This window comes from Terrapene carolina, unplaced genomic scaffold, assembly GCF_002925995.2.
Source record: "Terrapene carolina triunguis isolate 2854851 unplaced genomic scaffold, T_m_triunguis-2.0 Scaffold227, whole genome shotgun sequence".
Classification (NCBI taxonomy): domain Eukaryota; kingdom Metazoa; phylum Chordata; order Testudines; family Emydidae; genus Terrapene; species Terrapene triunguis.
In genome coordinates, this window is record NW_020664578.1 from 1584597 (window position 1) to 1609773 (window position 25177).

Genomic DNA, 25177 nt, shown 5'->3' on the forward strand with positions numbered 1-25177 from the left:
AAAAAGTCAAAGCAACATATAATTTCCTGGAAGTCTTGATCTCTTTTCATGCCAAACTTGAAAGAGGAAAAAAAATCCCTTGACAATTCTCCTCTCGTCTTCCCAAACACAGATAAACGTATCTGCTTCTAGGCCAAATTTTATCTCAAAGAGGTGCCTTACCTACACTGAGCACTGGGAAACATGGGTTTATAATGGAATTGACGCAGCAACAGTGGATGTCTCTCTCACTTAAGATTCTAAGGTCCTTGGGGCAGGGACTGGCTTTTTGTTCTGTGTTTGTACAGCACCTAACACATTGGGGTTCTGGTCCATTTCTGGAGCTCAGAGGTGCTACTGCAAGAAATTGCTAATGTGCTTTGAGATCTACTGATGAAAAGGTGTTATATACGAGCTACGTCTTATCATTATTTAATAATATGATGTAACATTTCCTTTATTGTATACAGCTGGTCAAAATAATGGGGAAACCGATTTTATGACATATTTTGAAGCTGCTTCTGTTTTATAGTGTTTGAAATGCACCCATTTCCCTTCCGCTCTTTCGCCAATTTTTTTTTAAAAAGCAGTATTTGTTCCCAATGTTTTAATTGAAATCATTTTCAAAACTGTTTGGGTTTTCAAGTAAGCAAACCATTCTGCTAACAATTTCGATTATAAAATGCAATGGAAAATTTGGCAAAAAACCCCAGAAATTTTCAGTAATACATTTCTCGTGGCAAGATACATTGCCAAAAAGTGCGTGCGCACGCACACACAAAGACACACACACACACACAAACCTTTTTTTGTGCATAAAAATTTCAATCATCTCTAATAATCCTTTGGCTGAATGAAAGTGAACTCAGTTTCCGTGCTAACTTACTTCGAATCATAGGGGGCATGCTGGTTTGTTATTGTAGGGTGATCCATGAGCCTGGAGTGCATCGACTAGTTAATTATTTCACAAGTGCAGTAACTGTGCACCAGGGCTTGTCACTGTGAGTTGTTGCCCGTTCCATTCTGCTTTTATACAATGCTCATCACTGTAGTATCTGGCTTGTTGATGGCACATGAATGGAGGGCTGACTATTGCCTGGTTGTCATCAGTTTTATAATAATAATTAATTATTACGTTAGTATTATTTTGAACATTAAAGGGCTGTAAAGTACTTTCTTCCCTCTTTCCCGCAATGTAAACACATACAACACACACACTAACACACACTGTCATTTGCAAAATGTAACACATTTTGCAGCGCTCGTATGATCTTGTGTTGTCCGAGCTACATCTTTGCAAGACAGGAGAAGGCTCCTCGGTCTGGGCCCAACAACAATATTAAAACAGAGACAGGGCCTGGAGTCTGAGGCGTGGGAGCGGAACTGAAGACAGTGAGTCAGGTTTCAGGAGGGAGCTAGTTTGATGTGACGTCTAGCGGCTCTGGAGTGCAACCTGATTGCCAGGCTGGGCCTCTCTGCACATTCAATAAAGATCTCTTTCCTACAACTCTAACTGTACCCTCACTTCCCCATCTGTTCAGAAGGTTTAATAATTCCCTACCTTACAGTACTATTGTGAGGATAAAATCTATTATTAATGTTTGTGTGGTGCTCGGGTACTAGATTGATGAACACACCTTAGGTACATAGCTAACTGCCTGCTGCATCAGTGATTGCGCGTGAAACAGGGCCTCTCATAAGCTTCAGATCCCAATGCCTCGGCATTAGGGTTGCCAACATTTGGTTGGCTGAATTCCTGGAGGTTTCATCACATGACATTATCTTTAATTAAAGATTCATCTTTAATTCCTGGAGACTCCAGGACAATCCTGGATGGTTGGCAACCTTACTCGGCATTGTTGGGCATACCAAAACCCAAAGCTCCCAAACCCAAATAGCCCAGTACTGCTGGGATAGGACCCGAACAGTGACTGGGATCCTAATTTCACAGCTGTTAACATCCGTGTAACTCCGTTCAGAATCTCAGCTTAACTCTGTTGAGTTCAATGGTGGTGAAGGCCAAAAATATAACTGGGTTCAAAAAATAATTAGATCAGTTCATGGAGGATAGGCCCAACAATGACTATTAGCAAGATGGTCACGGGACATAATCCCGTGCTCTGGGTGTCCCTACACCTCTGACTGCCAGATGCTGGGACTGGATAACAGGGGATGGATAATTTCCCTTGTTCCGTTCCCTCTGAAGCATCTGGCACTGGGCACTGTTGTAAGACGTGACACTGGGCTAGATGGACCATTGGTCTGACCCAGCATGGCCAGTCTTATGTTGTTAGAACAACACCGTATCTACAAGACAATATCTCCAATCGCACGTGCGCGTGCTGGACGCCGCTCCCAAGAGAACAGCGCCTACTACTGAGCCGCTCACCCTGCTTCCTGTAGCACCCGCCCTCCCCTCCCCAGCCCCGCGCTGGGACATTTGCCTCAGCACTGACTCAGAGAGGAAAGCACCGCCTACCGCTCCCTGCAGCATAGCGCAGGGCAGGGGCTCGGGACTGATTCAGAGGGAAGAGCCGTACCTGCTTGAGTCACTCACACCAATGAAAGCTGAACAACTTCATTCCGTTTTACTGGTTGCAAAATGAAGCAATGCGGTCTCCAACGCAACACTCCTGATTCTCTGAGACAGAGGTGGCTGGAAATGCTGCTCCACAAAGAAAGCCCATTCAAGGCATCTGCTTACCCAATTTAGCAGCTTCAAATGCAATCTGGCCTCTAACAATTCAGTGCATCTACTGCATCTGTACTGCAGCACACCTGTATATACAGGGGCCGATACACCTGGAACAGGTAAACATACAAGGTACATGCAACAGGGAGTCTAGATGTCTAGACCCGAGTTCTAAACCTCGCTCCGCAACATCACTCTCCTTTTCTCTTTCCTGTCCCACCTTGTATCTGTCTTGTCTATTTACAATGTAAGATCTTTGGGGCAGGGACTGTCTCTAAGGGCTTGTCTACATACAGATTTCCACTGGTTTAGCTTGAGGCATGGTGTTAAATTGGTACAAAAGACTGCTCTTCTTCCAGATTACACTGGGTTTATTTGGGTTTAGTTTAGGGTTAAAGTTAAGTCAAAAAAGATCAGATGAAACAAACTGCTCTTGAAGCAAAATAAGAGCCTCCACAAAGGGTTTACACCAGTTTAACTAAATCAGTTTAAGAGCTTGTCTACACTTGAAAATTATTTCAGATTAAGAATGGGTGTGAATTTAAAGTGCATAAACTGATCCAGAATAACTCCACATACGGACACCCTTATTCCAGAATAAGAGTGTATTCCGGAATATTTATTGCAAAAGGGCTATTCTGCAATAGCTATTCCGGTTAATTTCTGCATGTAGACAAACTAGTAAACTGATGCAAATCTGCGTGCAGACAACCCCTCACGATGTGTGTGTACAGAGCCATCCGTATGGCCATTCTTATGTTCTTAAGCCCCCGTCCTGCAATAAAATCTGGGAGGGCCGTTCCCTGCAGCCATGCACACTCTACTAGGGCCCTCAAAGCTACAGCGGTCTTCCCACGTGGGAGGTTGTTGCGGGATTGGCAGCCATCAAAGAATGCCCTCCCCAGCAGAATCCATCCCAGGTTTCACATACAGCTCAGGACAGGCTGAGCCCGGACTTTGGGCGCTTAGCCAGGGCGGATGCCCACGCAGCCCAGATGGGATCAATGAAGCTCAGCGTTTATGCCCCTCGCTCGCAGTGCTTTGGTTTACGGAGCACCCAGCAAGTGAGGACACACAGGAACATTCAGGGATTCCAAGTCACCATAGCACTGATGGCCGGTTTACACCCACTGAGGATCAGGTCCCAGATATCAGCATTCAAGTCTGAGCCAGGGCAAGAGCGAAACCCTTGGTTTCTTGGGGGTTTATCTGAAGGCCTTTGTCTGGGTCGGGGTGGAGGGTCTTGCCAGGGTGTGTGTGTCTGGGAAGTGATGCAAAAGGGCAGGTTTAAAGGTCACGATGAAGGAGCCCAGTGGTTTCCTGCCTGGAGAGAGAAGCAAGCCAGCTGGTAAGGCCACCAGCACAGGAAAGGCTAAAAATAAACCCAGCTCCAACAACAACAATCGCGCTTCTCAGCAGCTGCACTTGGCACGCTGGTTCGCTTGGCGACCCAATCACAAATGGAGGTGACTTCCCAAAGCAGATGGGACGTGGCAGCTCTTTGGAAGGAGCCGGGTACCGGTAGAACCCTAGCTACGCCCAGCACAGCTGTGTGGGTGGCCTGACGGAGAGAGATGGCTCGGACGGGTTCACAACCACGCCCAAGGATTGGCCAAGACCTCCGGTTCCCCCCCGCCCCCCGCCCACTCACACACACCTTGTAAAAGAACCAAGCGATCGAGTTTTAACAAAGTAAAAGACTTGCACTGTATTTTTCTTTAGAACTGGTTAAAAAAAATTCTAAATTGCTTTTGGTTTGGTTTGGTTTTCGGTGGAAAAAACTCATCCTTGTTTGGAAATCGGAATTTTTTCCCGAAATTTTCCATTTTCCCAGCAATGACAAATGTAGTTGTTTTCTCTGGTTTTTCGTTCTAATCTTTCTCCTCGCTCCTCTCCCTTTCCGGTAGTGAAATGGAAAAACCAAACAGCAAAAATGGGAGTTGGGGGTAAAAAAGAGGGAGGGAAACCCGCTCCAAAGCACAATTTTTCACAAAGCATTTCAAATAACAATAATCCCTCTCTCTTATCTAGGGCTGGTCATCAGTAGATCTCAGAGTGCTTTACAAAGGAGAGCAGTAGCATTATCCCTATTTTACAGATGGGGAAACTGAGGAACGGAGACATGAATTGACTCGTCCAGGCCGGTGGCTGAGCCGAGCGGGGTTTTCACGATCAGCAGCGACTATAGTTCTCTCACAGCTTATATCTCCCTGTCCCATTGCACTGAAATCTCTAGCAAGAAAACGCTTGGGGGGGAGGGGTGGGCAGGTGGTTTCCTTCGGCGACGAGGTTAAATTAATTGCCTCCCACGTGAGTGGGTGAAACGGAGGATCAAAGAAGGCTCTAGGTAACTTTCAAAGAGGTGAATTCAACCCTGGCTGGCATTTTCCATGATGAATACTTGGGTTGAATCCTTTCAACTACCCCAGCTCTGCCCCAACCGGCATATATTTTGCCGTCTGGATATAGAACAAAGCCGCAGATGGGAGTGCAAAGGGAGAACAATGTTCAGACGAAATCTCCTTTAAGTCTGCCCTCAAAGACGTTCTGTGGGAGTGCTTACAAGCCTCTCCAGCAAAAGGGACATAGGGTCCCATCCAAAGCCCACTGAAGTCAATGGATATCCTCCCACACCAACTTCAAAGCGCTTTGGATCAGGGCCTGAGTGACTGGCATACCTAACACGATACGGCGCTGTAAATTTAGGCTAGGGTTGAAATGACAGATCTAGGGCTCCTGGAAGATAATTAAAAGCGGGGTTTGTCTTGGGCTGGGCCAGGTATGACCTACCAACCAGGGCTGGCTGAAAATGTCCATCAAAACGGTGATTCAGAGGCAAATTGGGGGTTTTGACGAAATGCCATTTTTCGTTAAAAGCGTCTTGAGCTCTTCAGCAGGTCTTGGTTTTTCACAAGGTTCCGCCAGAGGAGGAAAAACAGGCCCTTCCTGTTCGAATAGCTGCCTGCTTAATTTGATGGACACGCCACACGTGGCAGGTACGGAGCTTAGCACGGCTCGGATTCACTGTAAAAACAGCAAAGACCTTTGGCCAACTGGGGAACATTCCACCCTCACAAGTGGGCTGTCTCTGGGGACGGGGTGTTGGCTGGTATTGAGAACAGGTGATTTTACAGAAAGTACCATACTCCATTCATTATACGGTACCTGCCGTCAAGGGAGCTGCACCAGTTTAGGATCTAGCCCGAGGTTCCCCACGAAGCTAGTTCCCACTCCCCATCGCTGGCCAGCACTGCGTTTACCAGCAGCCAGCCCGCCACTAACCACGGCTACTTAGTAGGGCTGGTCCAAATGTTTTGAATTGTGACGTTTCAAGGAGATTTTTTCATCGAAATGTCAAGACAGAAAATGGAGTTGGGGGAAATTCAGCTCTACTTCTGGAAAAACCAAAACCAAAACCCCTCCTGCCCATGTTTAAAGCAGCTCTTGGTATTATTTTTTTGGATTCCAGTAGCACCCGCAACCAAGATTCGGACCCCCGTTGCCCTGAGTGCTGTGTTAACACAGCATGAGAGCCCTGCAGTGCTTACAGGATGGGAGGGGAAACTGAGGCACGGACAGTAAGGCATTGGACCAAGGTCACACAGCAGGTCAGAGGCAGAGCTGGGACTAGACCCCAAGCCTCCTGACTCCCAGCCCAATCCAGTGTTGTATCCATTAGATCACACCACCTCCCATTTCACTCTGCTGGTTGATTACACACACACATTAGCCTCCTAAATGATTACATGATCATACACTGCTCTCCCAGCCCTCCTCTGCTGGCTCTCGTCTCAGACTGATCATTCTGGGGCAGGGAATCCATCTGCAGTGGGGAAGCACATTGCACTTCTGTGGCAAACAACAACGCCATGTGTCACGTAGGCTGCAGATTCTTCGGCACTTGCTAATCTCCATCACGGCCCTTTCTGGCCTTTGGGCAGCTTGTTCGGAGGAGGAGGAGGAGGAGGAGGAAGGGGGAGACCACTGTTTGTTCAAGAGCAAGGCTGGTTCTTTCCAGGCTCGGATGACACGCTGCTCTGATGGATGGAAAGTGCCACCAGCTGGAACAGAGACAGCCCCAACGGTGGGCCACATGCTCGGAGTGAGGCTTCGGCCTCTGGATCTCAGAGCTGCGAACTGCATTCAAAGGACAAAAGGCCAAATCCAGGTCCCATTCGATCGACAGCCGGAGCAGTCAGAAGAGCAAAAGATGGGTCGCAAACGGATTTAAGACAAAAATGTTCACTTTTTAATTCCAGCGAAAAATTGGAACGTTTTCAAACAGGAGAAAAAACCACTCCGTTCATTCAGCATTTTTAGTGGAAAAGAATTCCCAGTTTTCAACCAGCCTTAGTTCCATTGATAAGAACCTGAGAACGGCAGCCATACAGGGTCAGACCAAAGTTTCATCTATCCCAGTGTCCTCTCTTCCGACAGTGGCCAGTGCCAGGTGCCCCAGAGGGAATGAACAGAACAGGTGATCATCAAGTGATCCATCCCCTGTCGCCCATTCCCAGCTTCTGGCAAACAGAGGCTAGGGACACCATCCCTGCCCAGCCTGGCTGAAGAGCCGTCACTGCTATGTTCCTCGGTTTGTCCCTTCGGTGTGGCCTGCCACAGATGCCCTTCCCTTTGGCAGATGGCAGCTCTCTTATTTTATACCCAGGAAGAGATTCCCAGCCTGCTTTGCGTTTAAAGCGACAGCACTCTAATTCAAGAGCCAGTGGGAAATTCAGGGCATCTGAGAGCAAAGGATGCTCACTCAGGATGGGGTCAACTTCCTTTAAAGGCTGTAATTGAAACAACCCCAAATGCTGGAAAAGTTGGATCTTGACCAGAACTTACCATCTTCACCCTCGAATGCCAGTTTTGCCATCCCCTGCAACGTGCATTGTCATTTAAAACCGGCGAAAAGAGCCGCCATTGGCAGCGCTTCGGGTGTGTGAAAATGACAGCACAAGCGTGCCCGGAAGGGAAACAAACCAGGCCCCAGATAGGGCTGCTGAAGGCGGGAAGGGAAGGGAAGAACGCTGCGTGACTTTAAATGGATTCTGAGCGTCCAGTCCCCTGTCAGCCCTGCTCCCGTCCAAGTCGCTTACCAGAAACCGGCACGTCAGGCAGGCTGGGGGAAATGAGAAGCGACAGCAAGGAGCAAAGCCGGCGTGATCTCAACTTTAACCATCACGTGGCTGCCAGCGTGCCTGTCTCGGAGACTCATCTGTCCCTCGCCCGATTAAGGAAACCCCCCTTTGCACTAGGAGAGATTTTCCTCAGATTTAAAAGCTTGGAACAGCCAGAACTTTGCCAGCGCCAGAAAGAGCCACGGGGGCATGCAGCTAAAATCCTCTGCTGACAGACGCTGCCATTTCACTAACGCTTGCAACATTTCTCTGCAGGGCATTTCATCCAGGAGACTGGCCCTAAATGGCTGCTGGAGTTCAAACAGCCCTCTTAAACTGGGCCAGATCTAGCCCTCTCCAAACTGTGTGACTCATGCCTCACTCTCTCCCGCTCTCTCTCTGATTATCCACTAGACCCGTGCAGTATTACTTACTTCAAGCATTCAAATATCATGATACAGGCTCCCCAAACTCTTGAGATTAGCTTCAACGTAATACGTTTGTTTCTTTGCATTTATTTTCCATCTAATTTCTGTGCCTTCGGGTGCCCCGTTTTCAAGCATTTCTCCACAACCAGAAGGGCTAGGAACTTGTTTTTAAAAAAACGAAAACGGAGATTCTCAATCATCACAGGATTCCGGGAGCTGGGGCTTCAAGGGAACCACGTGCCAGACTCGCGACAACATCATTAGCTGGCAGCGCCTTATCAGTGTTTGGAAACCTTTGAAAACTAAGCGTCAGCCTCCTCTCCTTGCCCCAGTCAGGAAAATGAAACTGATCCGCCCCATCAAAACCCTGCCATGTGCTGATAGCAGCCTGCACAGCTTCCTTTTTACATCTGCCACCCCCCCCCCTCTCATTTTGAGAAATGCTGGTGGACAACTTCATAATAGGACACTTCTCCTTTCTTCCATTATTTGATGATCTGTGACACAGTTCTCGTTGCTGACACTCCATGCGTGATTGTTACCATCTGAGTCAGCGCCCATTGAATGGGGCAGCACCTATTTTAGGCTCTCTGCAAATTTCTCCTATAATAATAATAATCCCAAGCTCTAATCTAGCACTTTTCATCAATAGATCTCCAAGCATTTCACATGGGAGGTCAGCACCATTATCCCCACTTTAAAGAGGGTGCAGCTCTGACAGACAACGCCCTGTTTCTTTAAGTGCTTTTGTGAAGATAGCTCAAGGGTTAGACTAGCAAAGCTGGCAACCCCCAGGGTCTAGCAAGGGGCGTTTATTCTTTATGAGCCTTCTGCTTGCCCTGCACTCAGCAAGGAGACCGGGACATTGCTTCTTGGGTCTCCCTCCCATCATCAGAGAAAAGAAAAGGTGCTTCGCTCTCTGCGAATTACCCCTGGAGAGCACAGAGACGCTTGCCATCCTTTCCGGTCCGTGCAGCCAGGATACTGACGATCTAGTTCCAGAGCCATCTGGCTGCTGGCATGTACATGCCGAAAAAAAGAGGACGGGGCTTGTCACTGCAAACCATACGACAAGTCAAGGCAATGTCTTGTGTCTACAACATACCAAATGGCGGGGGAAAGTGGGGGTCGGATTCACAGTTACTCTACCCCAGACCCCCAAAGGTCTCACTCCCACTGATTTCAGTATCCGGGCCTCTGTTCCTGCACTCATGTCTGGGATAAAGAGAGGCCAGTTGTAAGCCATCTTTGTGCTCCCCATCCTTTAGGGCCCTGCCTAGCCCCCCAGGTAAGTTAGAGCCGCTTTTAGATCTCTCTGGCCCACACGTATGCGCACACATGAAATCACACACCTACGCTCAAGCTCACATTCACACACACACACAACACATGATCACATGCACTCACATGGCCACGCTCACCCATGTATATACCCACTACACACATGTTCGTTCACACACGCATATTGGTGTATACCCATATACACACTCGCTCGCATTCGTACTCAAACATACATAGTTACATTAACACACACACCCTATTCTTCAAACACACACATTCACACTTGGCTGATTCACAGCACCCTTCCTGCAGCTGATACAAGGCTAAATTGACACCTCTCCAGCTAACACCAACCCTCCCTGCTTCCCCAGCCAGCAGCTTGTCTCCTTGCACAGAATAAACAGCTGTCCTTCCTCCTCAGAGACCAATGCCATCACCTCCTCCTGGCTCCCAGCCTGCGCATCCCAATCTGTCTGCAGACCAGATTCTCCACCACAGGGACTGCCCGCTAAAAGTGCTTACCCAAGGGTTCGTTAACGCAGATCAGAGCCGATGCTCCATCCGGGGCTAGAGACACATGGGCCAGAAGGGAGAGGCAGGAAAGCAATTCCATTCGGGATGGAGCTTTGCATCTGAGGACAAGGTCACATTTAATGCCAAGGAGACCTCTCTGCTGGGGTGGCAGCAGTGTCAATGATACTATGAGATACTGTAACCAGAAGCGGCGTAAATATCTCTCAGAGGCACCAACCGAAATCAGGGCCCCACTGTGCTGGGCACTGCATGCAGCCAGAGAAAATCCCTGCCCCGAAGATCTGACAAGCTAAATGGACAAGACAAAGGATGGGAGGGGGTACAGAGAGAGAGAGAGGGCAAAGTGACTTGCCCAAGGTCACCTAGCAGGCCAGTGGCATGGTTGTGACTAGAACCCAGGTCTCCCTGTCCAACACACTAACCACTGAACCATGTTGTCTCTTCTGAACGGGAGGTGAGGAAGCCCCATTGGCTTGAATTTGCGGGGGAGGGAGGGAAGCAATGTAGCGAGTCCAGCGACACATCCTTAAATCAGGGGTCCCGATCCCTCAGCTGGTGCAAACTGGTGGAACACCCTTGCAATCAGGTTACCCCAGCTTAGCCTCTGGCTCGCAACATCTGAAAGCAAAAGATCTCCAGCGGTGCTGTGAGCCAATGCCTGAAATTAAAAACACAAGCCACTTGCTGCTCCTACGTGGGGATGAGCCGTCTAATCCCTTCTCCAGAGGAAACACCTTAACAGAGATTTATATCAGGGCTTGTCTCGCCGGCGAAGCCGCGAAGCAAAAAAACAATCAGCTCAGACAGCAAATTAAAAACTCTCTGTCCTCGGGGCTCCAAAGGAGACTCCGCGTTCCGTGCACGCTGGAAGCTGCCGCTCAGTCATACGATGAACCTCCTTAAGATGCTGTTCAGGGTGGAGGGCAGCAGACAGTGAATTACACCAGGCGGCCCAAAGCAGCTTCCAAACCACGACAAGGACCCTGGTGTTATTGCCTAGGAAGGGTCCCCTGAGCCAGATCCTCAGCTGGAGCAAATCAGTGTAGATCGCTGGCTTCAGTGGGAGTCGGCTCCAGCTCCTAAAGAAGCAACTTCCTGTCACTCGGTGCATGGATTGTGGCTAAGGGAAAGGGAGCATGTCTGAAGTGCCTCTGTGTGCTGGCTATCCCTCGCTGCCTGAACAGCCTTTTCGGGCTGGGGGAAGCTGGGAAAAACTTAGAGCAGCCTCGAGGCTGCTCTAAATTGTGCTGGGGACGCAGTCTGGGGCAGGAAGGGTTATAAAGGAGGTTTAAAAGCCCATCCATATGGGGTCTTCCTCTGCTGGGTGGTTGGGCAGGGGAGAATCCACTGCTATGTGGCCCCACTGGCAGATTGCAGAGCCCAGAACATTCAGTTTTCTTGCACATCAACTTGTATTTTTCCTCTCCCGATGCATTTTTTCTTATTTCAATTTTGGATGCGGATCCATCTATTTATTTGATACAAACAAAGCATTTCCCCGAGTGCCAGGGGCTGACTGACGAAACTTGCTGGATTTCAAGTGTTTGGATCTTGGACCATAAGGAGAGGAGAACGCTGCCCAAAATGTTTATGATATTTTTAGGCCAAGACAAATCTGTCGAATGGTGCGAGCTAAGCGGAACTAGCACCATGGAGAAGGCTGGCGAGGATGTTATTATAGACTAGCAAAGAAGGGACTTCACACAGCTCCACTCATGTGGGAGCAAACGGCTGCATCTCTTGGGTGGGGGGCAGTTATTCCGCCCAGGCAGGGGGTTGATTCTGAGCTCACTGGCACCAGGGTAATTCCACCGACTTGAGTCACAGAGGATTTACCCCAGTGTCAATGAGAGCAGTATCAGAGCCGTTGTGGGCTCGCTCGGCACCTGGTATGGTCATCTCCACCAGCGCGAAGCGGGGGTGAAACCCCATCAGATCAGGAGGGCAGAATTTTTCACTGACTTTGCAGTGGTGTAGATACAACTACCCAAGGGACACGGTTCTCATTTCCACTCATTCACGCCTGTACGGAAGTGGGCGTAAATTACACCCACTCTCCCACCAACACTTCTTTATCCTGCCAAAGCGGTGTAAAGTAGGGTGACCAGAGAGAAAGTGTGAAAAATTGGGACAGGGGGTGGGGGATAATAGGCACCTATATAAGAAAAAGTCCCAAATATCGGGACTGTCCCTATGAAATCGGGACATCTGGTCACCCTTGTGTAAAGGGGCCTTCATGCAAACAGGTCCAGTAAGAAAGACCAAACAGCGTCATCCCTTGTCGCCCTAGTGAATTCAAAGCACTACAGCTTTTGTGTGTAGACACCACTTTAACTACCCCGCTAGAGTTGCAGTGGTGAAGCTCCCTAGTATGGACGCAGCTCTACCAATGTAAGACTCTTACACTGGTATAGCTATGCCTGTACAGAAGGAGAATAAGCTACACTGGGATAAGACAACATTTTACCCATATAACTGCACCCTCACTAAGGATTGTACTGTATATAGGTAAAAGATCACACCCCTAACTGACATAGTTATACCAGTACAAAAACTGTGAGAGAGGCCAAGTCTACATTACAGACTTCTGCTGGCATAGCTGTATCAGTCAGGGGGGTGGAGGGTGGGATCTCTGACCGACAGAGCTGTGCTGGCACAAGATGAAGTTATAACGACAACACCGTTTAGCTTGCTTCGCTCGTAGGGGAGTGGTTTTACTATGCGGGTACAGAGCACGGCTTTGCCAGTACAGCTGCGTCCACTCTAGGAGCGCTTTGCCGCTCGAGTAGACTGGTATTGCAATACCGGTAAAGTGCTCCTAATGTAGACATAGCCTAAATGAGAATCAGGCTCCAGGATTTTATCAGCTGATCAAAGAGGTGGAAGCTTCTTAGTTCAAAGCTTGCTCTCCAAAAAAAAAAAAAAGCAATGAGGCATATATTTGAAAGAAAAGAAAAGAAAAGAAAAGAAAAGAAAAGAAAAGAAAAGAAAAAGCAAGATTTGGGAGGGTTCCAGTTACCCCCACCGCCCCCATGAAATCAAAGCCTCAGAGAGATGAGGGAGGCTGCCAGATCGCACCACAAGGATTTAAAAGCAGACGTGACATGGCCAGATCAGCAGGGGGGAAATTATTTCTCCAGCAGCGCTTTGAAGAGGTTAAACCTTGCTGCTGCGTGAGGTCCACGCGCCATCATTCTGCCTGTGCAGTGGTTGCGCTGATCCTTTGCATCCATACCATCTCCAGCAGATAAATTGAATGACTAGAGGCTCTGTGTGCTCTCTGTGTGTTAATTTACGTCCGCCTGTAATGGCAATAATTACCCAGCCAACCCATTCATTTGTCTAAATTTGCTCGGACGTAGAGGGAGTTGCCCACATGCAGCTTCTTCATCGAAAGTGACAAGCGCGCGGCTCTAATCAGAGCTCTCTCCGCTCTCGGGAACATGGCGCACGTCTCGCTGGTCCTTTCGTGCTTGCGAATTCGCTGCTGGTGGGAAGGGAGCTGGATTGACCGCTGAGAGGTGGAGATGCTCCAATGCAGAACGGTTCTCAGTGGTGTCTGCGGCAGTGCAAGTTCTGCACAAACCTGGTCATCTTCACTGCAAAGTTAACTCGAGTTATAACCCCAGGGTTGCCCCTAACCCCGTCCACACACAAAACCCTATCACTCACGTGCAGTGATGCTATTCACTCGAGCTGTCTGGCCTGAGAGGGATGTATAGGCCAAAACCTGAGTGAGCGCAACTCATCAGCTGTTAACACGACCACTCTGTAGTGTGGACACAAGGCAGCAGCGTTCAAGTGCAGCTAGTCCTCCAATGCTTTCCCACAATTCCCCCTGTGCGTCCGGAAAGGTTCTCCCACAATTCATTGGGAAAAAATTCATAGAGCAGCTCAGCTTCCTGCGGCGCTAAGGACCCCGGGATGTGTCTCCAGAAGTCCTAGCACCAGTGCCAGTGTGGACACAGCAACTTGAGGGTTATTTCACCATGTGGCAGTTCTCACCCGAGCTCGGCTCACACAAGAGGAGTCACTCGAGTGTAGATCACTTGAGCTAACTCTGCAGTGAAAAATGACTCAGAAACGGCGTCTATTAAAACTCGAGTGAGCACAACTCATCAGCTGCCAATACGGTCACTCTAATGTGGACACATGCTAGTGCTTGAACACACGCATACTCACGCCTGGTTTGTTTCAACACCCACAACCGGGTTCAGCTTTTTAGAAGAATCCGGCTTTAGAGCTGGCTGGGAAACGACCCCACCCCCACCCCCCCAGTGAAAATTTTAGACCAAAAATAAGAAAAAGTCTTTTTTTGTTGAAAATGTTCTGCCCTGAAATGTTAGGGTTGTGACGGTACTTTCCCCCATTTTCAATGAAAACCAAAATAGTTTCACTAAAAAAGAATGCACAAAAATGCAGCCTTTAAAAAAAATCTGTTTATTTTTTGACGAAAATCCAAATATTTTTGTCAACAACTATCGTTTTTGGGTAGAAAGTTTTGTTTTGGATTAAACCTCCCCGTTTTTCGATGAGCTTTTCATGGAAAAAAATGCGAGGAGCAGAATTGGTTGCTTTATTTTTCACTGAAAAGCTTTCACTGAATCAAAAAAAACCAGGCAACCAGCTCTGCTCGGCCTCCGTCTAGGCACCGGAAGAAAAAAGTCAGATTTGCAAAAGACTTCTGCACACCGCAGCTCCCGTGGTGACACCGATGGCCAAACTTCCAGAAGAGCCCAGCACCCAACAGTTATCCAAAGTGCTGCCCCCTTGTGCAAACCCTGCCACTTTTTTGGGTGCCTAAACTGGGAGCCGATGCTGACCCGCCTGGAAATTTGTCCCTGAGTTCTTCCAAAATTCTAGCCCAACGACTGTGCCTCATTCCTAATTCAGCCGGATCCTCATGAGGGCAGAGACGGGAGCGCGGTCTCTATTGCCCATGCACTCCTTGGCCCCTGTGTTGAAGGCAGCTAATTAATGCAATGGTTGATGTGGCTCAATGGCCACTTGCCCACTGGAAACTGGACCGAGACCCACCAAGCAGCAACCAGACGTGTCCGAGTGTTTGTCCTGGATTGGATGTTAGCAGCTGGCCTGGAGGTGAAAGGCTCTGCTACTGATCCCCTACGCCAATCCAGCCATCTCCCCCAGGCACCTACCACTCAATGTACAACACCTAATTTTATGAAAGACTCCCTGAGTGCGGCAAATCCATGCTCATTTCATGAAATCGGCTCCAGCAAGCTTTCCTCCTCATGTAAATACGCCCATTGATATCATGGCGATTACACAGAGGAGCAGGGATTGTGTGTGGGTAGGGCTCCTGGTTTCTATCAGCCCCTCGATCCTATTTGCAATTTAGAGCTTTAGCTCAAGGTCAAGATACCTTGCTCCCCGGCCTCCTTCCATCCAGAACCAAGAACCAGATCATCGAGTCTGAGCGGCTGTGCAGCACAGGCCATGAAACATCGCCCCACACCCACACACCAAACCCAACAACCAAAATATCACAGCCCACAGGAGACTAGCCTCGAATGAGCCACAGGCAGAGAACGGGAGGGACCGAGGTGCACCAGGGCCCGAGGGCCCTGATTGAGACAGACTCAGATAATCCTACACCTACACACTACAGAGGAGGTGAAAAAAAAACCAACAGCCCTGCCAATCTGGGGGAAAATTCCCTCCTGACCCCACAGATGGCAATCAGTTAGACCCTGAGCATGGGAGCAAGAACCAGCCAGCCAAGCACCGGAGAGAGAGAATTCCTCCCCCTCCAATGTCCCATCCCCAGCCGTGGCCACCCCTCATGCTCTGGAGGAAGAAAGTAAAGAAATACCCCCTGAACACGTGGGGGGGGAGTGGTAAATACAAACATTTTCAGAGTGTCTACATTAGTATTTTCCAGTGGGGTTGGTTAACTCAAATTAATTGGCACAGAATTAGCTGGAGTGTCAGACTGCCTCTCCTCATCATTCACGACCCATGAGTCAGGCCCAAGAAATCATGCGTCTGGCTTCAAAAATCATGAGATTTGTAAAAGATAATAAATTTGGGCTTCTTTTTATTTGAAATCTGGTTTTGAGCCTTTAGAGTTCACTCACGCCATATTTTCCAGCTTTTCTCCACAGGCAGGGCTAGAAACTTACTTTTTTTTTTAAAGAAAGCTTACATTTTCATATCATCCCATGACTCCAGCAGCTGGTGCTTTAAGAGCAACACCACACAGTGCAAGACTACGATACAACCGCGAGAGCTGGCAACACTGGAGTTACAGAAGCGCCAGCCCCGAGCATTCCAAAATCATGAGTCGGGGCTAAGAAATCATGAGATTGGCTTTAAAATCAGGAGATTTTAAAGACAGAAATAAAGTTGGGGTCCTTTCACTCGCCTCCTCATTTCTGAATCTTGAGCGGCCACATTTCCCAGCTTTTCTCTGCAATCTCCAGGGCTAGACACTTCCTTCTTTTTTTTAAAGAAAAGCTAAGATTCCCCCACCATCACATGCCTCCAGGAGCTGGGACTTTTAAGGGAGACACCAAACATGGCGAGCCTCGCCATTCTGGCGAACCTGTAGCGACTCCAGGGTTGGCGACCCTGGAGTTACAAACAGGGCCTCCGACTCTAGCCTCGTTGAGGGTGGGGAGAAGGGAAGGCCAGGTCTCACCTCGATGATGTCTGCGTTGGTCCGGCTCTCGTGCGGCTCGTTGTACTCGGTGTACTTAAGCAGCACCTTGTCCATGTCCGTGCTGGCGTACTGGAACAGCTTGTTTGAGTGGTTGAAGATGATCAGGGCGATCTCACAGTCGCACAGGACGCTCAGCTCGTAGGCTTTCTTCATCAAACCGAACTTCCGCTTGGTGAAGGTCACCTGCAGGGAGAAGGCAGGAGATTCAGAGACTCATAGATAGAACTTGCAGCGCAACCGGCTGCCGCACAAAGGCCGCCGAGCTCCATCCATGTTTCCCCCGGACTGAGCCTAGTGACTTGTGTTTGACTAACGCATCTCGTCCAGAAAGGCATCCAATCTGGATCTGAGGGCGGGGTGGGGGGAAGGACTTTGGATCCATGTGGTTTATGTGGGTTATGGATCTCCTGACTGGGCCAGCCACGCTGCTAGCATGGACAGAGAAGGGAACACAGGGGAAAACACACGCTATGGGCAGGCTGCCGAGTGAGGTGTTATGGGAAATGTAAAGGGCTATGCAGCCAGAGTGGTGGGAGCAGAAGACTTGCCCTCTTTATGCCTCAGTTTCCCCAACTGGACAATGGGGAGGATAATACTGAGCCTCCCCCTCCTCCTCTGGGCCCTTGCGGAGCCTAACCGATTCATATCCGCCGAGCGCTTCCCAAGGCGGATGCTACCAAAGGGCAAGGATGATGATCGCCGTTGGACGTTACATATGGCAGAATCAAGGGAAAATACATTTTAGCAAAATCCCCAGCAGAGCCACCATCTGTCTGGCTTTTAAGCCTGATTTTTGAGCAGGAGAGATCTCTTTGGCACGGGCTGCGGTAGCTCAAAGCGCACGCTTCACTGGAAGCTGCAGAACTAAAGCCAAGGGGGCTGATTCTCACTTCTGCCAAGACCCCTTTACCCCACTCTGGCAGCGTAAAGGGGCCTAAGGCCAGATTAGATAAATGGGCCTCGAGACTCAGGCTCCAATGGCAATAAGAACTGCAGACCCGATTCTCCGCTGCCCTGCGCCTTGCCCACTCATTTACACCAGTGCAAGTGGGTAAAGATCACCAGGGGATGCCTCATCACACCAGTATGACAGGGCCTTATGGTGGGTGTCATGGCCTCTTTTGTGTAATTAGTTGCTCTTATGCAAAGGGAGTGGGAAATGCTCCCAAACCCAAATGGTAGAGTTTTACCCCCAATTCGCACGGGTGTAAACCACTGCACAAGGCACCGGGTGAATAGAATCAGGCCCGTAGGTTTCTGTGATCCTGTCTCAAAGGCGTCGCAAATTCGGGGCCTGATTCTCCATTGCCTTGAACCTCGTGCTGTCACTGTATACCAGTGCAAAAGCGAGCGGGAAATGCTGCCCATTCTGATCCGGCAGCATTGCACACTCACTTTGCACGACAGGTGTGAGTCCACGGTGAATCAAGCCCTCTCCCTTTGGCCCCAAAGTGGCACCTCTCACTACTGCATGACACAGAGGTACCAGCTAGAGCCCACTGGACATAACTCCCTGCCATTGTACTCTGCCTTCCCTTGACTCCAAATCAGCAGTGGTCATTGCCGGTCTTGGGTGCTTCTGGCACACAGATAGCGGGTTCTCTCACACGGCATCCCTGCTCCTCCAAGGCCACAGCCAATCCCCTTTGCTTCGTTAACCACTCGCTGCTCCGGCCCTTATTAAATCCACCATAGCCACCAATTCACATGCTAAGGTGCAAGGCTGTCAGGAGTGCCCCAGTGCACCACTCTGTAGCCCCCCATGCTGCAGCGAAGAGAAGGGGTCAGTGCATTGACCTCAATGGGTGGAGAGATAGAGAGACAGGCCGGCCATGGGGTTCAGGTGTCGGTTTGGGTATCAGGTACGTGGGTTCCATTCCTGCCTCTGTCACAGACTCCCTGGAATAGCTACTTCATCTTGCTGTGCCTTAATTCCCCATTAGTAAAAGGAGGATAAGGCTCTCTGTCTTCATCCTTTATTTGTATTAAACTAACACACTCGTTCTATTACGCCTAAGGGGTTTAGGAACGCAAGTCCCAAATCTCCCCATTGTGCTGTACATACATGGGCCAGAGTGCCCAAAGATCTTATGGTCCAGAGGGAAAAAAGGGAAGAAGGGGGCAAGTGAAGCACACAGCAGGGAAACCTTATGCTTTAGACAGAGTCTAACTAATAGGGTGTGTCTACACTACACACAAAGCCTGGGCTCTGACTCAGGTTTGAGCCCAAGCACCACTTCCATCCACACACACAGAGCAGTCGGACTCAGGTCAGCAAGCACTTAGGACCTGCGTCTTAGGCCCGTGCCTGAGGTGTGGGTCAGAGCGCAAATCCTCCTGGGACTCGGGTCCAATCCCTATCATTTTGCAGTGTGGATGCAGCTCAAGCCCGAGTCAGAAGGTTGGCATAGCATAGTATGGATGCATTAGCAGGGCTGAAGCTGGTCGCTGTCAGAGCCAGGATCCTCGAGAAGGTGGACCTCAGGTCCAATCCAGTCTGACAGTTCCTATGATTTGCCCTCCCGGTCACCCAGCCTGTTAATGGCAGAGCCAGGATGAAACCCAGGTCTTCCACCTCTACTGCCCTACCCACTGGACCATTTGCCTGCCTTGCCAACTCAGGGTGGAAGCTCTAGGGCAATGACTGTCTCTTCTTGTCTACACTGAGAAATTAATTCAGATTAAGGTAGGGTGCGAGTTTAAAGGGGAATAGTTATTCCCGATTAACATCCTGTGTGAATGCTCTTATTCTGCAATAAGAGGTCCCTTATTCCAAAATAGCTTAATCCGCTTCCAAAATGGATTAAACTAATTCACTTGGGAAGTGGATTAAACTAATTTGGAATAAGAAACTCTGATTCCTGACTCGAGTCTCCACGCAGGGAGTTAAGCAGGCAAAGTTAAGCAGGAATAGCTACTCCAGAATAACTCCCCATGTACACACACCCTTACTATATGTTTGTACAGCACCTAGCGTCACAGTTCCCCAATCTCAGTTGCAGAGGTAAGTACTAGGATATTACAAATCAATAAATAATAATAGCTTGCCCCTTCTTTCTTCGGAGCACAGGAGGGCCAGTATGCACACCTGTCCCTTTCTTCCTTCAGGCCCTGCTCTTTTCTCAGAGACACACTGAGCATTTGGATACTTTAAACACACCAGGGTTGTCTCCTGCGGTGTCCCAACACATCAGGTACACCGCTGCATCCCCACTGTCCTAATGACCTTGTCCGAGCGTTTTTCCACCTCGCCTGTCAGACCTGGAGGGTCACTGCACTTGCGACCACTTCCCCCGTCCTCCCCACCCACCCCGCCTCTAAATTAGCTGTCATTAGCAACGTCGACTGAAGAGGCGTCCTTTGCTGGACGGATCCTCTATTCCGTTTGCTCCTGACAAATGGGAGCGCTGCCTGCCCTTATCTGCTGATAAGGCCACCTAAACCGGGGCAGGCTGCGTCTTATCGCACTGTGCACTTCAGCAGAGGGCACCGCAAATGGAAACTGAAGAGCGCTCAGAGGATTGGCTTCTTATTGGATTGAAAAGCCTGTGTCGGGGAAGATTAAAGGGCTTGATTCTCCATTGCCCTGCAGGTCGTGCAGCCATTTGCCCCGATGCAAAGCTGGGGTGTAAATCACCGCCATGCTGTTGTGTTTATTTTGCACCCACTTTGCACTGGTGCAAATGGCTGCTGGGCAACTGAGAACCAGACCTGTCAGAGGCTAGGTCTACACTACAGCGGGGTTCCGACCTAAGATACGCAACTTCAGCTACGTGAATACCGTAGCTGAAGTTGCGTATTTTAGGTCGGCTTACCTGGCGGTGAGGACGGGGGAAAGCCGACCGCTGCCGCGCTGCCGCCGACTCCGCTGCCGCCTCTTGCCGAGGTGGATTTCCGGAGTCGACGGCAGAGCGATCAGGGATCGATTTTACCGCGTCCTCACGAGACGCGGTAAGTCGATCCCCGATAGACCGATTGCTACCCGCCGGATCGGCGGGTAGTGAAGACATACCCAGAGAGAGCAAACTGCCTCCAGGCGGGCCCCCAACATCCTGACATCAATCTCTCTCTCTGCCAGGCCTCACAGCTAGGCTCCCAACAGATCAGTGTCACATGCATGTAAGCTCACTCCCAAATCCCAGATTTCACTGCCGGAGCCACTCTTTGCAGCTTCCTGCTGCTCCGTATAGGGGAATCAGCCAAACCCCTGCTCAGGTGCGTGCCTCCTTTGGGACTACGGTTGGCAGGCCTCCCCTGTTACAAGGCCACAAAAACGGTGGCGTGTCTGACGATCATTTTAACAAACTGGGCCCCGATCCCTGTTAAACCCTTTCTCCCACTGGTAGTCCAATGACTCACCCCCCGGAGTAAGGAATACTCAAGAGAGAGCAAGGATTTGCAGGATCGGGCCTTTACCATTCAGATTGAAATAGGCCCAAGTCTCATTTATCCTAAGGTCTCTTTACATGGCTGTGGCGGTATAAAGAGGTTTTCAAAATGGGTGGAAATCCTTTTGCACTGCCAGACGTCGGTGTAAAGGGGCCTTAAGGGTAAATGAGGATCACGCCCTAAGAACCACCCTCATCCAATTAGGGAGGGCAAAGAGGAACCAAGCAACCAGTACAGCCAATCAAAAACTAAGCAGCGCCGCACAGACTTTGAATGCTTGCAAACAGCTGACGAAACAAGAACCGCGTTGCTGAAATGACCCGGCCCAACATTTAGAACAGCAAATAAATCTCGACAAAATTGTCAGAGGAGAAATAAAGCTCGAGAATAAAGCTCTTGGACAATGTACATCCATTAGGGAAAAAGGGGGGGGAGGTTAGTCCTATAAATTATTGGCTCTCCCCTAAGCTGTAAGGTGTTGTTTGGAGGGAGGGACTGTCTCTCGCTGTGTGCATGTGCAGTGCCTAGCGGAATAGGGCCCTGAGCTCAGTGACACTGCATGAAGTTGGGGAAGCAGAGGAGACCACACCAGTGAGCTAATCAAGCTCTTTTCTTGTCCAGCTCTAACACGGATTTCGGCAGCTCCTGGAGCTGGGTGCTGCACGTGCACATCGAGAGGGACAGTCCTGGCCCTGATGAACTCCCAATCTCAGGGCTCGTCTACACGGACACTTAGCTCATTGCAAGCTGGGGCGAAAATCTAGCCTGCCGCCCGCCGAGGCCACAGCGACGCTGCATTTTGGAGCCTGCAGGCGCTCCACAGACGCGGGCTAGCGGAGCTCATGCCAGTGCTCTGAAAGCAGCCCTCTGACGCTGTGGCTCAGGCTGGAGGCCAGGGAGTGGGGTGGCCCATTTAGGCCCCAGTTGAGGAAAGCGTCCCTGGTTCAGATGGGCTTCGCCACTTCAAGATAGGCCCCTGCTTCAACCCTTCCTAGAACTGGAGCCTTAGACTGTAGAGTCGTGGGGGCAGGACCTGTTTCTCACTATGGCCCGGCCTATCCCCGGGAGGGATATCTCAGTGGTTTGAGCATTGGCCTGCTCAACCCAGGGTTGTAAGTTCAATCCTTGAGGGAGCCATTTAGGGATCTGGGGCAAAGTCTGTCAGGAAAGGTACTTGGTCCTGCTGTGAAGGCAGCAGACTGGACTCAACGACCTTTCAAGGTCCCTTCCAGCTCTATGAGATAGGTATATCTCCATATTAAATCTCACTCTGATTCCCGGACTTTGGCAGTGTTACCGGGGCCTTAGCCCTGGTCTGCGCTACAAAATTAGCTCAATCCTCACCCCTGAGCAGCACAGTGAAGCCGACCTAAATCCCCGTGTAGACAGCGCTGGGGCAATGGAAGAATTCTACTGCCTCTCGGGCAGGTGGATTATCGACGGCGACAGGGAGACCCCTCCTATCGGCGGAGCTAGCGTCTACTCCGAGGCACTGCGGCGGTAGCGTTCCAAATGTAGACAGGGCCTCAGCGTCCACGAGAATCGGGCCCTGGCGTTTAGATTGCATATCACAGCTTCCCACGTGGGACTTCGCTTCGGTGGCCGCCAGCTCCCCCGGCCTCCTCCCTCCCCTCTCTGAGGTGATTAAGTAGTAACGAGATTCGGCTCTAATCGTCTCAGCCCTTTTAAAGTGCAGGGATGGCACACCACACAGCTGTTCTCCGCCACGTGAGGCTGCTGAACCCCTCGGAGACTTTGTCTTCTGGGCTAACTCGCTCTGCCTCTGAGCCCTCCCGGTCACGTTGCCAGGGTCTCCGAGAGCTCCGGCCTGCTCAACGGCAAATCAAATTACTTCAGGATCAGCGCGAGTGTCATCGGCAGACTCCATCTCTCTCTCTGCTGCCCGCTGACAGATTGGGGGGGGGGAGGGCAAGCTTAGCTTTGCTGCATGATAAGGATATCTTGGCAGCTCGAAACTTGTGCTCCCGGGAGCGTAAGTGGGGAGCCTCTGGCAAGGAGAGAGAAATTAAAATGCCCTGTGTGTTCACATTTATAAGGGGCAGCGTCCCATTGAAAGGCACCTCATTCTGTCTAGTGGCAGAACAGCTTAGCATCTGAACAACTGAGTCCAGGGCTCAGAAACCAGACAGGTGGGCACTAGATAGATAGATAGATAGATCAGTGATATTCAACCTTTTTTCATTTGCAGATCCCTAGACATTTTTGAATGGAGGTGCAGACCCCTTTGGAAATCTTGAACATAGTCTGCGGACCCCCCAGGGATCTGCGGACCACAGGTTGAAAACCACTGGATTAGATAATGGGGTATGCATGGGGGTGGCTAGATAGACAGGGGTGTGTGTATGGGGATAGATAGATAGATTAGACAGATAGAACTATACACATGAACTGAGAGCGAGAGATTGAAATAAATCTGATCCTCCCCTCTGCAAAGAAAAGGTTTCTTGAAGAGCTGGGCGAGTAACTCCCACAGCAGCTGGTACGTCTTCTCACGACTCCAGGTGGGGAGTCGGCTCCAGAGTCGTTCCCCCACGAGCAGTCGCGTGACAGCCAGGCTATCCGTGAAAATGGCCACGAATCCCCAAAGCTGCCCCAACGGCGTTTTGTTCTCAAGTCCACAGAGCGAACCCCTCTCATCCACACCGAGGCCCCTTGACAGGGCGCGGGCAGCACAAAGAGGCCTTAAAGCACAGGGAAATTTCATTTGGCGCCCAATTTCAAGCCCCTTCATGCTACCAGAGAAGCATAAAGGGGCCTAAAGGTATCGCTACACCTGGAGCTGGAGGTGGAATGCCCAGCTTGGGCAGACATACCTGCGCCATTAGTAAGTTGTTTGGTAGACACCTATGCACAAGAAATAGGTTCACAGAAACTGGATCTGTCCGTGAGTGATTCTGCTACAGGTGATTGGGTGAAATTAATCTGAAAACTTATTTGTGTTACAACATGGCCTCTCGGGCTGCCTTCCGGGATTGAACCCAGAAACTTGGATCTAAAAGCACAAGTTTCTAGTGCAGTGGTGGGCACGCGGACCGTCAGGGTAATCCGCTGGTGAGCCGCGAGAGTTTGTTTACATTGATCGTCCGCCGGCACAGCCACCTGCAGCTCCCAGTGGCTGCGGTTCGCCACTCCCGGCCAATGAGAGCCGCAGGAAGTGGCGCAGGCCGCAGGGTTCTCTTCGCCAGAAGCTGGGAATGGGCGACAGGGGATGGATCACTTGATGATTCCCTGTTCTGTGCCCTCTGGGGCACCTGGCACTGGCCACTGTCAGAAGACAGGATACTGGGCTAGATGGACCTTTGGTCTGACCCAGTAGGGCCATTCTTATGTTCTTCTACATGGACTAATCACTAGAGGGGGACAAAGAGCCAAATCTTGTTATCATGGGTTACACTTGCAATGAATAATGTGACCAGCTCTGGGGGACTATTTTAGAGGTTATTTGTATTCCAAATAAAACTTCATTACCTCTTAGTTTATCTGATCCCATTTCTCCAGCCTTCAAATAACAGTAAACACTGAGCCTTTATGGGATAGAAAAAGTCAGAGATAGAGGTGGTCGGAAAAAACAGGAAAATGATTTGGCGAAAAATTTCAAACTTGTTTCCATTTCATAGGCTTCAAGACGAATTCAGTTTTTTCATGAACTTTTCCCACAATACTTATCTTTTTACTCAAATTGTTCTTTTACCAAAACCGCCACGTTTTTCAGGTTTTCGGTACACAACAATTTTCCGATCATTTTGAAAATGATTTTTGTAAAAACGCCAGGAAACTATATCATGGAAAGTTTTGTGAAAGTGAGGGAAAAAATGATACCGTTGATGAAAAGTTTTGGTTTTGAATAAAAAGGCCATGATTTGACCCCCCAAAAAGTTCACGCAAAAAAATGATGAAGAGCTTTATTTAGAGGTTTCCATTTTGGGACTCCACAAAACATCGTGCCAGATTCATTCCCTGTCTAATTGTTTCGCCTTTGACGGAGTCACACCACGCCTGAATTTGGCCAATACCATATCGCAATGGCTGAGGACCTGCCATGGCATGT

The 25177-nt window shown here is 49.7% G+C and overlaps 1 protein-coding gene across 11 annotated transcripts in view; it reads right to left on the reverse strand.

The window, feature by feature from the left end:
• MEF2D (myocyte enhancer factor 2D) overlaps positions 1-25177 on the reverse strand; it is a 124492-nt gene that overhangs the window by 45617 nt on the left and 53698 nt on the right. For all 11 annotated transcript variants that reach the window (XM_026656270.1, XM_026656273.1, XM_026656271.1 and 8 more), the window contains exon 3: positions 16699-16902. In XM_026656270.1, coding sequence (XP_026512055.1) covers positions 16699-16902 — 204 coding nt within the window. The remainder of the gene's footprint in view (positions 1-16698; positions 16903-25177) is intronic.